Consider the following 11,804-nt stretch of genomic DNA (forward strand, 5'->3'; position numbering starts at 1 on the left):
CTCTGTCTGATGCCATGTGTCACAAAACTTGTGAATTACACACACACACACACACACACACACACACACACACACACACACACACACACACACACACACACACACACCATATAAATAATTGCTTAATGGGCTTTGATTTGAATTACACAGTTACTTAAAGATCCCTCACATGTACCAGATTTATCTTGCTATTTCTTCTAATATGTCAAAATCCAAATACTGCATGTATGAATGTAGAAAAAACCCTCTTTAGGAAAGAACTGCCATTAAAGAGCCATCAAATAATACAAAAGCTGAGAGATTGGAGAGCTCTGATTCTTTGAATCATTATTTGCGTTCTGAGATCTGAACTGAAAAAGTCCTCTTTCCCATCATCACCAGAAGTCTTTAGAACATTTGTGCACCTGGATAATTTAGAACATTTACTGGTTTAAAGCTCATTCTGAAAGACTTGAGTAGTTGGGTGGAACAAATGGATTCAAAACTACACCTTAATCAATAATATTTCCTCAAATGGCCATTTGGGACTGGCTTTCCCTCAGAAATGAGTTTAAAACTTTTTTTTTGCACAACTTGCAACTTGCATAACTTATTAAAATTTAAAGCAAGTTTGTTTAAGGGTGTGACTGCTCTGAATGATAGGTGGGTGGTGTCACAGCAGTTACATCTTTTGCAGTATAAGTGTCAACATGTCTCTGCAGCAAACTCCTGTAGGTTTATTTTCTTTGGCAAACGAGCAGATTGTGGCTTTAAGGAGAACAGGGAGGCAGAAAGTCCACCAGGTGATTCTGTCATTCACTTTACACGGTTGAATTTCTTCCTGATCAACAGAAGAGGGCGATCAACTCCACAAGCTTTATAGGAGACGCTTGAGGAATGGTTTTCACTGGGCCACTCCCAGGTAAGACAAACAAGAGTTACTACCCTTTGAATTAACATTTAAAATGTGGGCAGAGAATCACACTTTAGTACACATGGAGAGCATGTAAAGGGAAAAAAATGCATTTCAGCTTTTAGCACAACAGCACTAACACAGTAAAGTACAGGACTTGTGGTGCATTTACATGCAGGATTGTTTTGTCCTTTCAGATTTTCAGAAATGTAATTTTCCTGATGGTATTAAAGAGTGACTATCCTGTAGACATTTCCTGTTTAAAAACAAACAAACAATAAAACCTGGAAGGAAAAAGAAATCTTTTCATTTGGTTATACACTGTTCCCGCTGAGGGAATTTAGAGTGAGGGGGTTTTTAGACTTTGGTGACATTTGTACTATGTTCCAGTGTCAGATCATCGTCATCGTCACTCAGGTCCAACCTCAGGTTATCCAGAGTCTGACGGATTGTCATGGTCTCCTTACGCCTGAGGGATACAGATGAAGCTTTATTAGTTTGCCATCAAAATTATGAGAGGGTACGTAAACATATGTAAGGAGATTAAAAAAACTAAATCTGCAAGGTGAGAAATCATGAAAGAAAATACAAGTGTCAAGTAGCTGTTATGCATTATGAGCTATCAACAGTCCATATGCATGCATGCAGTACAGTTCATACTTGGTCTGCAGGTGTTGGTCAAGCAGCTGCTTCTGTAGGCGGCTGGTTGTCTCCCTCTCCTCAGTCAGCTCTCTCTGGGTGTGCCGGTACTGTGCCTCCTTCCTGCTTGCCTCCTCCTCGGCCTCATTCAGCTGGCGCTTCAGAGAGCGGATCCTCTGGGTCATCTGGAGAACAGATCACAGATTATCAGATCATCTGGTTAGTGTACACGACATAAAAACATTTGCCACTTTTGCACAGTTTGTTAATCCATTGGGTGGGTCAATCAGTCAACAATTCACCATACAGATACGTCCCATTAGAAAAGGAAAAAGAGTGCGGGGGAAGTTTGTTTCTATGATTATCTTAAAAAAAATGTTCATAAAAGGAAATCAAATATACATCCAAATAGTGAGTGGATCCCAGAGAGCAAAAACTAGTTGAACTTAACTTAAAATACAATATAAGGTTAGTAAAAATAAAGTAGTAGAAGGATGGAAATTACTGCTGATGATGATGATGATAATAATAATAATCGGTGATTTAAGAATTAGTAGTATTGAAGCTTTGGATATTTCAGCTAACGCACACTTTCCACTTGGGGGTGTCTGAGACAGAAATGCTGTTTTATAGGTTTGTCTGTATTACCAGGTCTTTCTGTTCAGTAGCTATCCGGTGCTCCTCCTCCATCTGATCACTCAGCTCGTTGATCTTCCTCTCCAGCTTACTGTTGGTGTTTGTCAGAGTTGCTTTGTTCCTGCGCAGAAACACACACTTGTAGTGTAACAGCAAAAAGCCATTTAACACGTGCAGGTACTCCTGCAAAGTCTGCAGGCTGTCCTCGGTCACAGAGAAGATCTTTAACTGACCTCTCCTCAACCCTCAGTGAGTTCTCCAGTTCCTTGACTCTGATCTCCGTCTTAGAGATGACATCCTCCTGTACTCTGTTGCTCCGCAGTTCCTCCACCTCCAGACGAAGCTGACGCAGCTACACAAACACACTTTATTAGTATTCAAAACACACAAAAAAGTCTCCTTTTATTTACATTATTTTGTGTATAAAAATGTCTAAATACAAGGAAACCATGGCAGCTATAAGTGTTTCTTTTAGAAATGACACTAATAAGATCTGATTCGTCTTTTTGTCCACAAAGTGATGGCAAGTTTTTGTTTTATCTATGAAATGTTCTGCTTAATTTTCACAAAATGGCAAATGAGAATGGTGCACAGAAAAAGTAAATATATTCTATTGAAATGCATATAATATAATATTGGCTTCTGAATTTAAGGCCCAAACACTTATCACATGCATAAAAAGACTAGAAATAAGCCCACACAGATTACCTGTCTTTCCATTGACACTTTCTCAACTTCCAGCTGCTCGTTCAAATCTTTCTCCTGAATCAGCTTCAGCTGCAGCTGCTCGGTCTGGAGGTCAAAACACAAAGAGTGTCAGTAACCAATCAAATCAGTTCTATACGAATAGTTTTCAGTTGATACGCTTCCTGTTCCCAGCGCATCTACCTGATCGATGGCTCTCTTTTGCTTGGCGGCCCATCTCTGCTCGCTGTCATGCAGCTCCTCCAGATCGCTCTCTAGGTCGATTAGCTTCTCCTGAAAGTTTAAAAATAAGTAAACTTCTGATCTGAATCCCTCTCAAACAGCCTGTGAGGTCACTCTTTAAAATGTCTGACACTCGGGTTATTTTTGAAAACGGAACAGATTAAGCATCTTCAGAAATGGTGACGTGACGTATATACAGGATTATGGAATCACTGTAGCATGCTGATTGCTAAACAGGATTTGCATAATTAATACCCCATTAACCCCAAACTCTGATGGTTTGCATGAATGATTAACTCAAGTGGACATCTCTGTTTGACTCATTAGGTCATGCACACAAAGACACTTTGGATGTCACATGATCCAAATATGGTGAAATGTTCAGGAATTTGGTGATAGCAAAAACACAAGAAAGGACTAAAACCAACAATGGATGTAAACTTAACATGTGTGTGTAAAAGCCTGACATGCTGTATATAAAACACGCATATGGTAGTTTATCTGGAATCAGTTAGACAAACCAAATGTGTATTAATCTGCTGCTTTTCTTCATGTTGATTATTAACTACAATCACTACGATTAGCAGCTGTTTTTATTGAAGCTTTAAATGTGGGCACCACATGCAAAGTAAGGGTATTAGGAGAAAAATATCAAATTTCCCCTCACATTTCTTCCTCTTTCAGTGTTGAAAATAAAATTTTTTATGTGAAGCAGTTTGACAGCTTGAAGAAAAGTGTGCTGCTGTTGAGCAGGTAATTAGCTTTCTACCCTTGAAATGATGAATGTTTATTGACTCATTCAGCAAATTAAGGTGAAGGGCAAGACATGATGATTAGATAAAGAGTCAATGAGGCTAATGTGGGCTGTCGTCTGGCCCACACCGATAGCTGTCTATGACAGCGCCAATCTAAAAACAGCAACAGCAGGGGGTGACATTCTCTGAATATGAGTTGGGATTTTTTTTCCAAATCTGAAATTAGACAGAAACCTTCAGCTAAATGAGTTTCTGAAAACTAGAGTTGTGTAGGCCACATTTCTCTTGCAAGGATCCACAACATCCCGCCAAAGAGCATGGCACAGGCGAACGTTAATAAGGAGGCACAGTAGCAATGGCTAAAAGCTGTCGCCCCAAATTCAAGTCAATTTCCCTCCAATGATCAAATGTTTTGGACATGGATGGTAAATCAAAGCTGAAATCAAGATTATTCCTTTATGATGCTGAAGGCTGAATTTTTCAAACTTAAATTTGTGAGCATAACAATCCATGGCAGCTAGGTGGTCTCTATGGTTTTGCAGAGGTTGTGAATATCACCTTATACAAAAACCTAGAAATGTTTCTGTCTGACTGTTTCTTTGATCACATTCAATAAAGTATCTGGTGTAAAGATGCAGTGTAACCCTCTTGCCTCGCCTCAGACTATTTACTGTACCTGAGCCAGTTTGAGCTGTTTGGCCAGGTCGTCTCTGGTTTGGTTCGTGCTGTGCAGCTCCATGGTGAGGTCGTCCACAGTCCTTTCTGCCTGCTTACATTGCAGCTGAAGCCTCTCTCTCAGCTGAATCTCCTCCTCCAGCGAACGCTCTCTATCGAACAGCTTACCAGAGACCTACACGCACATACAGAAAACACACAGGTCCTGAGGCTGTGGGTACTCCAAAGGTTTCCACAGCTGTTATTCTCTATTAGGCCACTATGTCTCAAAGTACAGCTGAAGCTCAAACGCTACAACATACCTCTCCCTGCAGTTTGGTCACGAGGGTCTGCAGTTTCTGCACTTCCTGTTCCTTCTCCAGCAGGGACTCCTCCAGCTCGTCCAACCTCATCTGGGCATCCTCACGCAGCTTTTGCTGCAGGTTCATCTCTGCGTTAGCCTGAGTGGATGCCGCCATGGCCTCACCCAGCTGGAAATGGATATAAACTTATTACAGTTTAATACAGTTTGTATTTGTAGTAATAGAAAAAAAAACCCATTCTCGCTACAAACATTTCTTAAAGATCTAATTGGTTAACACATTTAAATGTTTTCACTTTAATTTAAGAGTCCTTTTCCACATGGAGGCACAAGAAAGATTTTACTGCTCTCATAGTGCTGGAGAAATGAAGAATAATATGCTTTGTACTGCTTTTTTAATTTGATTGAAAAATCTGATGGCAATTTCAACTCCATTTAAAAAGGAAAAGAAAATTAAAAGCCTTTTCTGCACATACTTTATGTTACTGTAAATGATGCTGCACCAGGGGGTGCAGTTTATGCTTTGGAATCACTGCTTTGGGTTGTCAGGTTTTTCAGTGATGACAATTTATGTGGTTCTTTTCAGAGAATTTCTAAATAAATCTAATTCTGAGGTGATGGCTGCTCATCGCCTCAGTGTCTACTATGTCCGTACCTCTGTCTCCAGCCTGAGGATGGTGTTGCTGAGGTCAGACAGCTTCTTGTCTTTGCTTTCTTTGTCACTCTCCACGTCTTCCAGCTGCCTCTCTGCCAGCCACAACTTCTCAGCCAGAGTCTGAGCGTGTTGCGTCTGCTTGTCCAGATTTTCCTGAAAACAAAAAACATGCATAAAGTTCAGCTTCTTTGTAAAAGAGAAAATGTGTCTCTTACTGGTCTGAATGTGCAGTAACATAGATGATCTAGTCCCTCACTGACAAATAAAACCAAGCTGGATACTGGCTAAACTGGATTATCACTGAATGTCATTAAGGATTCTTGGCATTCTGTGTGCTGTGTTATACTAAAGAGTAACACAGGGGTGTACCCCGAGTCCCCCCTCCCTGCTCTGTGACCATAGTTAGAGAAAGTGGTTAAAAAAATACAAAGAAATTGTAAATGACATCTTTGGATATCTGGATGAGTGGAAATCACTTTAAAGATATGGTACACCCCATAATCCAGTTTTCCTTTGCCTTTTTATCTATCTAGATTATTTTGGTGCGAGTTCCTCCTCAGGTTTTAATGTGATCTTTTTAAAAAAAAATTATTTTAGCTGCTTCCGTCTAACTTTGCATACCTCAGCATCCTGGATCCGATTTTTGAGCGACTGCTCAAGGAAGTTGAAGGCGTACTCCTGAGTGTTGGCCTCCACCATCACCTCTCTGGCTTGCTTCACCTCAATCTGCGTAGCACAACACAAGTGTCACCCATCCAAACATTTATACTACTACAAATCACTTCTATGCATCCTTTTATCTTTAAAAAAAAAAAAAAAGTCACACCTCCATCTCTCTGAACCGCTCCCCCACGGACTGATTCTCTCTCTCCATTTCTATCATCTGCTCCCTCAGCCGCTTCAGCTCGTTGTTCAGCTGTGTGTTTGTTCTCAGCAGGTCCTCGTTGTTCACCAGCAGGCCGCGCATCTCAAACCTTCACAGACAGTTTAGACAAGAACAAATTGAAATAGACTTAATACACTTAAAAAAGAAAAAAGAAATAACATGAGGCTAAAAGCTTAATTTTAAAGTCACAAGTACACGGCCCCCGGTTAGCTAACAGTGTGCTGACTTTGAGTACAACTACAGAAAAACCACACATGCCCGACCTGATCTGGTTCCTCTCCTTCTCCATCTCCACACTCTCTGCCTCCAGGAACTGGTTGCGCTGGAAGAGACAACACACCACATCAAAAATCTAGTTTTCTACAAACCGCCAGGAGCTAAATGTTCCTCACACAGTGGATTGTTTTGTGTCCTGTTTGGTGGTCTCCGATTCATTAATCTGATAAATCTGGTGAATCTGGTCCAAATCAGACTCATGCTGAACAGTATTCAACAGATTTGTGACATCATGAAGAGAGGATTCATGGACTCCCACCTACTCCTCAAACCTTCTGTTTAAGAGGGGCAGCCAATCAGGAAAAAAGCCACTTAAGGGGGAAAGGAAGGGAGGGAAAGTGGCTTGCTTCAAACAGTGGATAAAGGGCTGCGCAAAGGGCCCATAACAGGATAAATAAAAGTTAAATGAGCCTAACTGGCACTCTTTGAGAGTTTTTTGGTCAGGTACCCATGCTATAAGTCTGCAATTCTCAGACATTTGTTTAATGTTAATTTGTTTTAATTTGAATCTATACTCCTTTTTTTTTTTCTTTTTTTTTTTCAGGCGACTGAATCCACAAGAAGTGAAACGGGGCTTACTCTCTGTATGGTGTCCAGCTGTTTGGTCAGTTCTGCTATGTAGTCTTTTTTATTGGGTGCTCCCAGAGTGGAAGAGCGCATGCTGTAGTGTGTGGGCACCACCTGTAGCAAGAAAAATGTACAGAAACCCATTACAAAGTGTGGAAGTCAGAGTATGTGCTACACGTGTGTGTGTCAGTAAACACGTACCATGTTGTTGACTTCCGTCCTCCTCCTCAGAGTGTCGTAGGTGGAGAAACGGGGGCGGGGGGAAATGAGGGTCGGCGTCTGTATGCCCACCGGACTCGTGCTGCGACTGTTATAGGTGTACAGGTTCATCTCAGAGGTGGCAGGAGACAGTTTACCCTGAACATGGAGAAAAGAGGGGAGGCGAACAGAGGAGGGTCAGTAGCCTGCTGTGACTCCACATCCTGGTCAAAACATTAATTATGCAGAAACCAATGCAAACTATTTCCTGCAACAGTTTAAAAGAAACATTTGGTTTATTGGCACTCTTTAAAAGCTTTTTGCCAAGTACACATGCTGTGAATCTGCTGTATTTTAGGAAAGAAATGTAACTTTAGTACATTTCAAGACACTGTATAAATGAAGTGGTTTCAAAATTAAAGGGGGGTCAACTTACAAACCTTTTCAGACATTCGATAAGGGGGGTTGTACTCCAAAGAGGTGGCTTGGGAGTATGGACTGTTAAACACTCTGGGGGGGCTGTCAACGACACCCATCTGTAAAAAAGAAAGTCAAAAATGTAGAGACTTAAAGAAGACAAATAAAGCTCAAGGATCTCAGAGCAAAATGTGAATTCAGAAGTGCAGATACAGCCACGATTGCCTTCCTCACATCAACATAAAATGAACAAAGGTGGGCGTGTGCTGTAAAGCAGCTGCGTTTATTAGACGTGTGCAGCAATCCTGTTAAAGTAACAAACGTGAAGACTGAAACAAGTTTTCTATACTGGTATTCACACTCATACCAGTAACAGATGCTACAAAAAGATCCGTTAATGCCACAGTACCTACAGTACTTTAACAGGATGGTAATATTCCTGTTAAATCATTGTGTCCTTAATTATTATGCATACGATAAACAATGGTATCATTTCACATCAAAAAGAGAGGGTTAGCTTTGCATTGAGCCTCTCTTTTTGATATTTTTGCTTTTCGAGTCAGACAAACGAGGTGATTAGATTTGATTTGGTGCAGAGAGGACATGCAAGGCTGCCTTCATTGAATTCTGTGATAAACAGAACAGCCGGTATTAGACCTGTTTTTTGAGATTCATCCAGGACTGGGCACGTGTCAATGGCTGCAAAGGAAAAGATTTATTTTATTAATGCTACATAAAGGATCAAATATTAAAAATGGCAATACTGTGTTAACCTCACTCGCTTAAATGTGCACTTATTTAAATTTAAAGCAATTCAGTTTGAAACATTCAATGAGGAATCTTGACATGATCGGAATCTAACGGATTATAAAACTAGTTTTCTGTAAGATATTTGGATATAAATAATATGTAATAATGTAAATGTTACCTTTTTGAATTACTTTGGCTCTAAATGACTCAAACACCAAACTTTAAATGTTTTCTAGAAGTGTCTGTTTTCATTTTTCTCAGTGAAATGATCATGTCTGCTGTGAACTGGAATTAAGAATCTAAAAGCTGAGCTCTTCCAGGAGAGGGCACTGTTTAATAACTGATGCTTTTACTCTGGAAGTAGGGCGCCATCTAATTTTTCTAAAAGCGATCTTGAATCATACGCATATATACAGACAGAACACATGGTCTGAATCACCCACCCTGTCAGACATAGTGTCCCAATCTCGTGAGGCCAAACACTCCAGGGACCCTTTGTAATGGTTCGCCCCAATCCGGGTGGTCTCCCATCGGGACATCCTGGGGCCATTCTCCCCGATTGATCCTCCGCCGCTTCCTTGACCATCTGCATCTCTGCCACTGAACCCGTTGGTCTTCAGATCGTTGTTGAGGTACAGCTGATATTTCGGGTTCTGGCTGATTATCGTTGCTTTGGGCGTGGAGGGTTCCTCCTCTGATGGGCTGTCCAGCTGCTTGTGTGAATCCAGTTCTGACTCCTGGAGGGACAGAAGGTGAAAAATGAGGAATGAAAAACCTGGATGAATCTGTCGGAGGGGGCGAAATCAGTCAGCATATAAACACGAATGCACCCAGTTAGAAAACATAAAGAACTGACGGATGAAGGATGAATTAACAGAGCATGTGATGGTGTTGTCACCAATTGACAGCAGAGAGAAAATAAATATATGGCATGAGAAGGTAAAATGACAGAGGAGATGGCAAAATGTATCATTTTGAAAGACACTATAGCAAACTGATTTGACTTCTGGGAAAAAATGTGCATAAATAGAAACAAACTTGGCTCACTGTATTAATTTTATGCAATTAACACCAAGATACTATCTTTTCTGCTATTTCATCCCGGTTCTAACTGACATTTCTTTAAAGGGAGACTTATGGTTTTCTGAGCACTAGAGGGCAAAAAGAACACAGTGCTGATATATTATTATAATGTTCCCAAACAGCTTTAGGTTTTGAATCCTTTTTTTTTTTTTTTAACTCTGCTTTGCCTCCACCAACTAAAGAAAGACTTCACTATGCTCAGCAGCTCATTGTGTGTTCCCTCTGTCTGCTGTTTGGTATCAAAGATGGAGTTTACTGTACTTAACAACATACAGCCTGAAACACACTTCTATCAAATAAATTGTTAATTACTACGTTATTATATGTTGAAATTACTTTAAAGAACATACTTGTTCTTTGATTTCTATGGTTGACGTTGGCTTAAACACTTGCCCAGGGGTTCATTTAGATTTACTGCTATTTACCTGAAAGCCTTCCCATTTCCAAATACACATGATCAAAAGCACCTAGCTAAAAGGTAAATTTGGGCAAAAGTGAAAATATGAATTCAAGAGAAGTGCAAGCAAACTGAATGTAAACATTTAATGGGTTTTAATAGGTTTTCATGCACAAAAAAGGAAGACAATTGAAGACAAAGTTTGTTAGATCCGTCAGTGAGTTTTAGGCCATTTTGATTAGTATGCTTAAAACGTTGCTGTTTTCATGCGTTCGAGTTCGTCATGCAGTTTGAGGATGCAGATTTTTTCATGCAAGAAATGCGTTTAAGTAAACCTGCAATGCCATGCAGTCATGCCATCTTCACGCAGTGTAGCTGCAGAGCTTTTTGTTCATGCAAGGACATCAAAACTGCCGGTCAGGAGTATTTTTTTTGTTTCGGTCTCTTACCGATCCCATTCCAGAGTCAGCCACTGAGTCTCTACCAGTGTTTGTTTGGCTTCTGGACTCAGCACCGTCCCCTGGTGGAAAATTGATTCTTGATGTTATCTGAGTAGTTCTGGAACCTTTCTGAACTGGTCCAACTCCATTCTGAATGGTTTCCTTGAAGGGTGGAGTCACATTGATGCTGGGAATAGAACTTCCATCTTGACTGGCACTGATCGGTGTGGATGGACTTGACTTTGAAGATTCCAGAGCCTCCATCGAAGCCGACTTTTGGACTCGTTCAGCTCCCATAATAGGGCTCTGTGGAGAACCGGAAGGTGAGACCTGGTGATCCGGACCTGAGAACCTAGTAATCAGGTCTTTGATGCTGCCAGCTCGTTGCACTGAATTGCGAGTCAGGCCTACTGGTCTCTTATAACTGGCTCTCTTGGATTGGTGTGACTCTTCTTTGGTGGTAGTCTGCTGAGGACTAAGTGGTGATTGTACGGAAGACGACTCGGGTGTGTGCTGAAAGAGGTGAACACAATAACAGATCCCTAAAAAAACTGTTACAGAAGTGTCTGAACACCCAGTTGATGGTGGCTTAAATGACTGGCAATATAAATTTAACACAGGTTAGACCATGTAAACCATCACTAGTTCAAGCGAGGGGTGTGGCTCTGACTGAGAACAAGTGGGCACTTGTTGCTTGACATGTAGGGCAATAAAGATAAATATAACCTGCTTGGATGATGTTTACTCGATTTATGGGTCCACATTTTACAAAATGAAAATTATGTTGTGTTAAATGGGGCTTGAAGCTACTGACTGTAACTATGAACTCAGTAGGAAAGTGTTTACCAAGGTCATATGTCAGGGGAACAGTAGACTCATTTTGTCATAGACTTGTATATAATCAGATTTATTCCCTTTTGCCCCCTGCCGGTCACTGGAAAGAATGCAGGTTTAAAGCATCATTTTTGAGACTTTAATGCTATGTTCATATAAGCAGCTGTAACAAAGTGTTACTTAGTCTAGAAAGTGGTTACAAGAAGTAGGAGAAAAACCCTCCAAAGAATGGTTAGCATCAAATACATACAATCACTTTAAGTTTATTTTTAAAGCATTATTTTAATAATGTGTTTTTCTCTCTCTGGCCCATGTCTTTACAGTGCATCGATGTTGTTGACTGATGAAATGCATACATAATGACATGAATCCCAGCATGTGTGAACGTATGTTTGTGTGTCAGTGTGTGTGTGTGTGTGTGTGTGTGTGTGTGTGTGTGTGTGTGTGTGTGTGTGTGTGTGTGTGTGTGTGTGTGT

At 40.6% G+C, this 11,804-nt stretch overlaps 1 protein-coding gene across 1 annotated transcript in view; it reads right to left on the reverse strand.

Moving 5' to 3' along the window:
- Window positions 1-45: 45 nt before the first annotated feature.
- Window positions 46-11,804, reverse strand: part of LOC102294524 (cingulin-like protein 1) — a 53,134-nt gene continuing 41,375 nt past the window's right edge. Inside the window, exons 7-23 of the mRNA XM_014333386.2 lie at window positions 10,504-11,007; window positions 9,018-9,311; window positions 7,848-7,943; window positions 7,411-7,566; window positions 7,222-7,323; window positions 6,630-6,688; window positions 6,307-6,454; window positions 6,102-6,206; window positions 5,481-5,633; window positions 4,827-4,994; window positions 4,526-4,699; window positions 3,056-3,145; window positions 2,876-2,959; window positions 2,401-2,519; window positions 2,180-2,288; window positions 1,553-1,716; window positions 46-1,361 (exon numbers count right to left, since the gene is read on the reverse strand). Coding sequence (XP_014188872.1) covers window positions 1,250-1,361; window positions 1,553-1,716; window positions 2,180-2,288; window positions 2,401-2,519; window positions 2,876-2,959; window positions 3,056-3,145; window positions 4,526-4,699; window positions 4,827-4,994; window positions 5,481-5,633; window positions 6,102-6,206; window positions 6,307-6,454; window positions 6,630-6,688; window positions 7,222-7,323; window positions 7,411-7,566; window positions 7,848-7,943; window positions 9,018-9,311; window positions 10,504-11,007 — 2,637 coding nt within the window. The 3' untranslated portion in view covers window positions 46-1,249. The remainder of the gene's footprint in view (window positions 1,362-1,552; window positions 1,717-2,179; window positions 2,289-2,400; window positions 2,520-2,875; window positions 2,960-3,055; window positions 3,146-4,525; window positions 4,700-4,826; window positions 4,995-5,480; window positions 5,634-6,101; window positions 6,207-6,306; window positions 6,455-6,629; window positions 6,689-7,221; window positions 7,324-7,410; window positions 7,567-7,847; window positions 7,944-9,017; window positions 9,312-10,503; window positions 11,008-11,804) is intronic.

Source organism: Haplochromis burtoni, unplaced genomic scaffold, assembly GCF_018398535.1.
Source record: "Haplochromis burtoni strain Fernald_Lab_line unplaced genomic scaffold, NCSU_Asbu1 Contig_51, whole genome shotgun sequence".
In the NCBI taxonomy this organism is placed as follows: Eukaryota; Metazoa; Chordata; class Actinopteri; order Cichliformes; family Cichlidae; genus Haplochromis; species Haplochromis burtoni.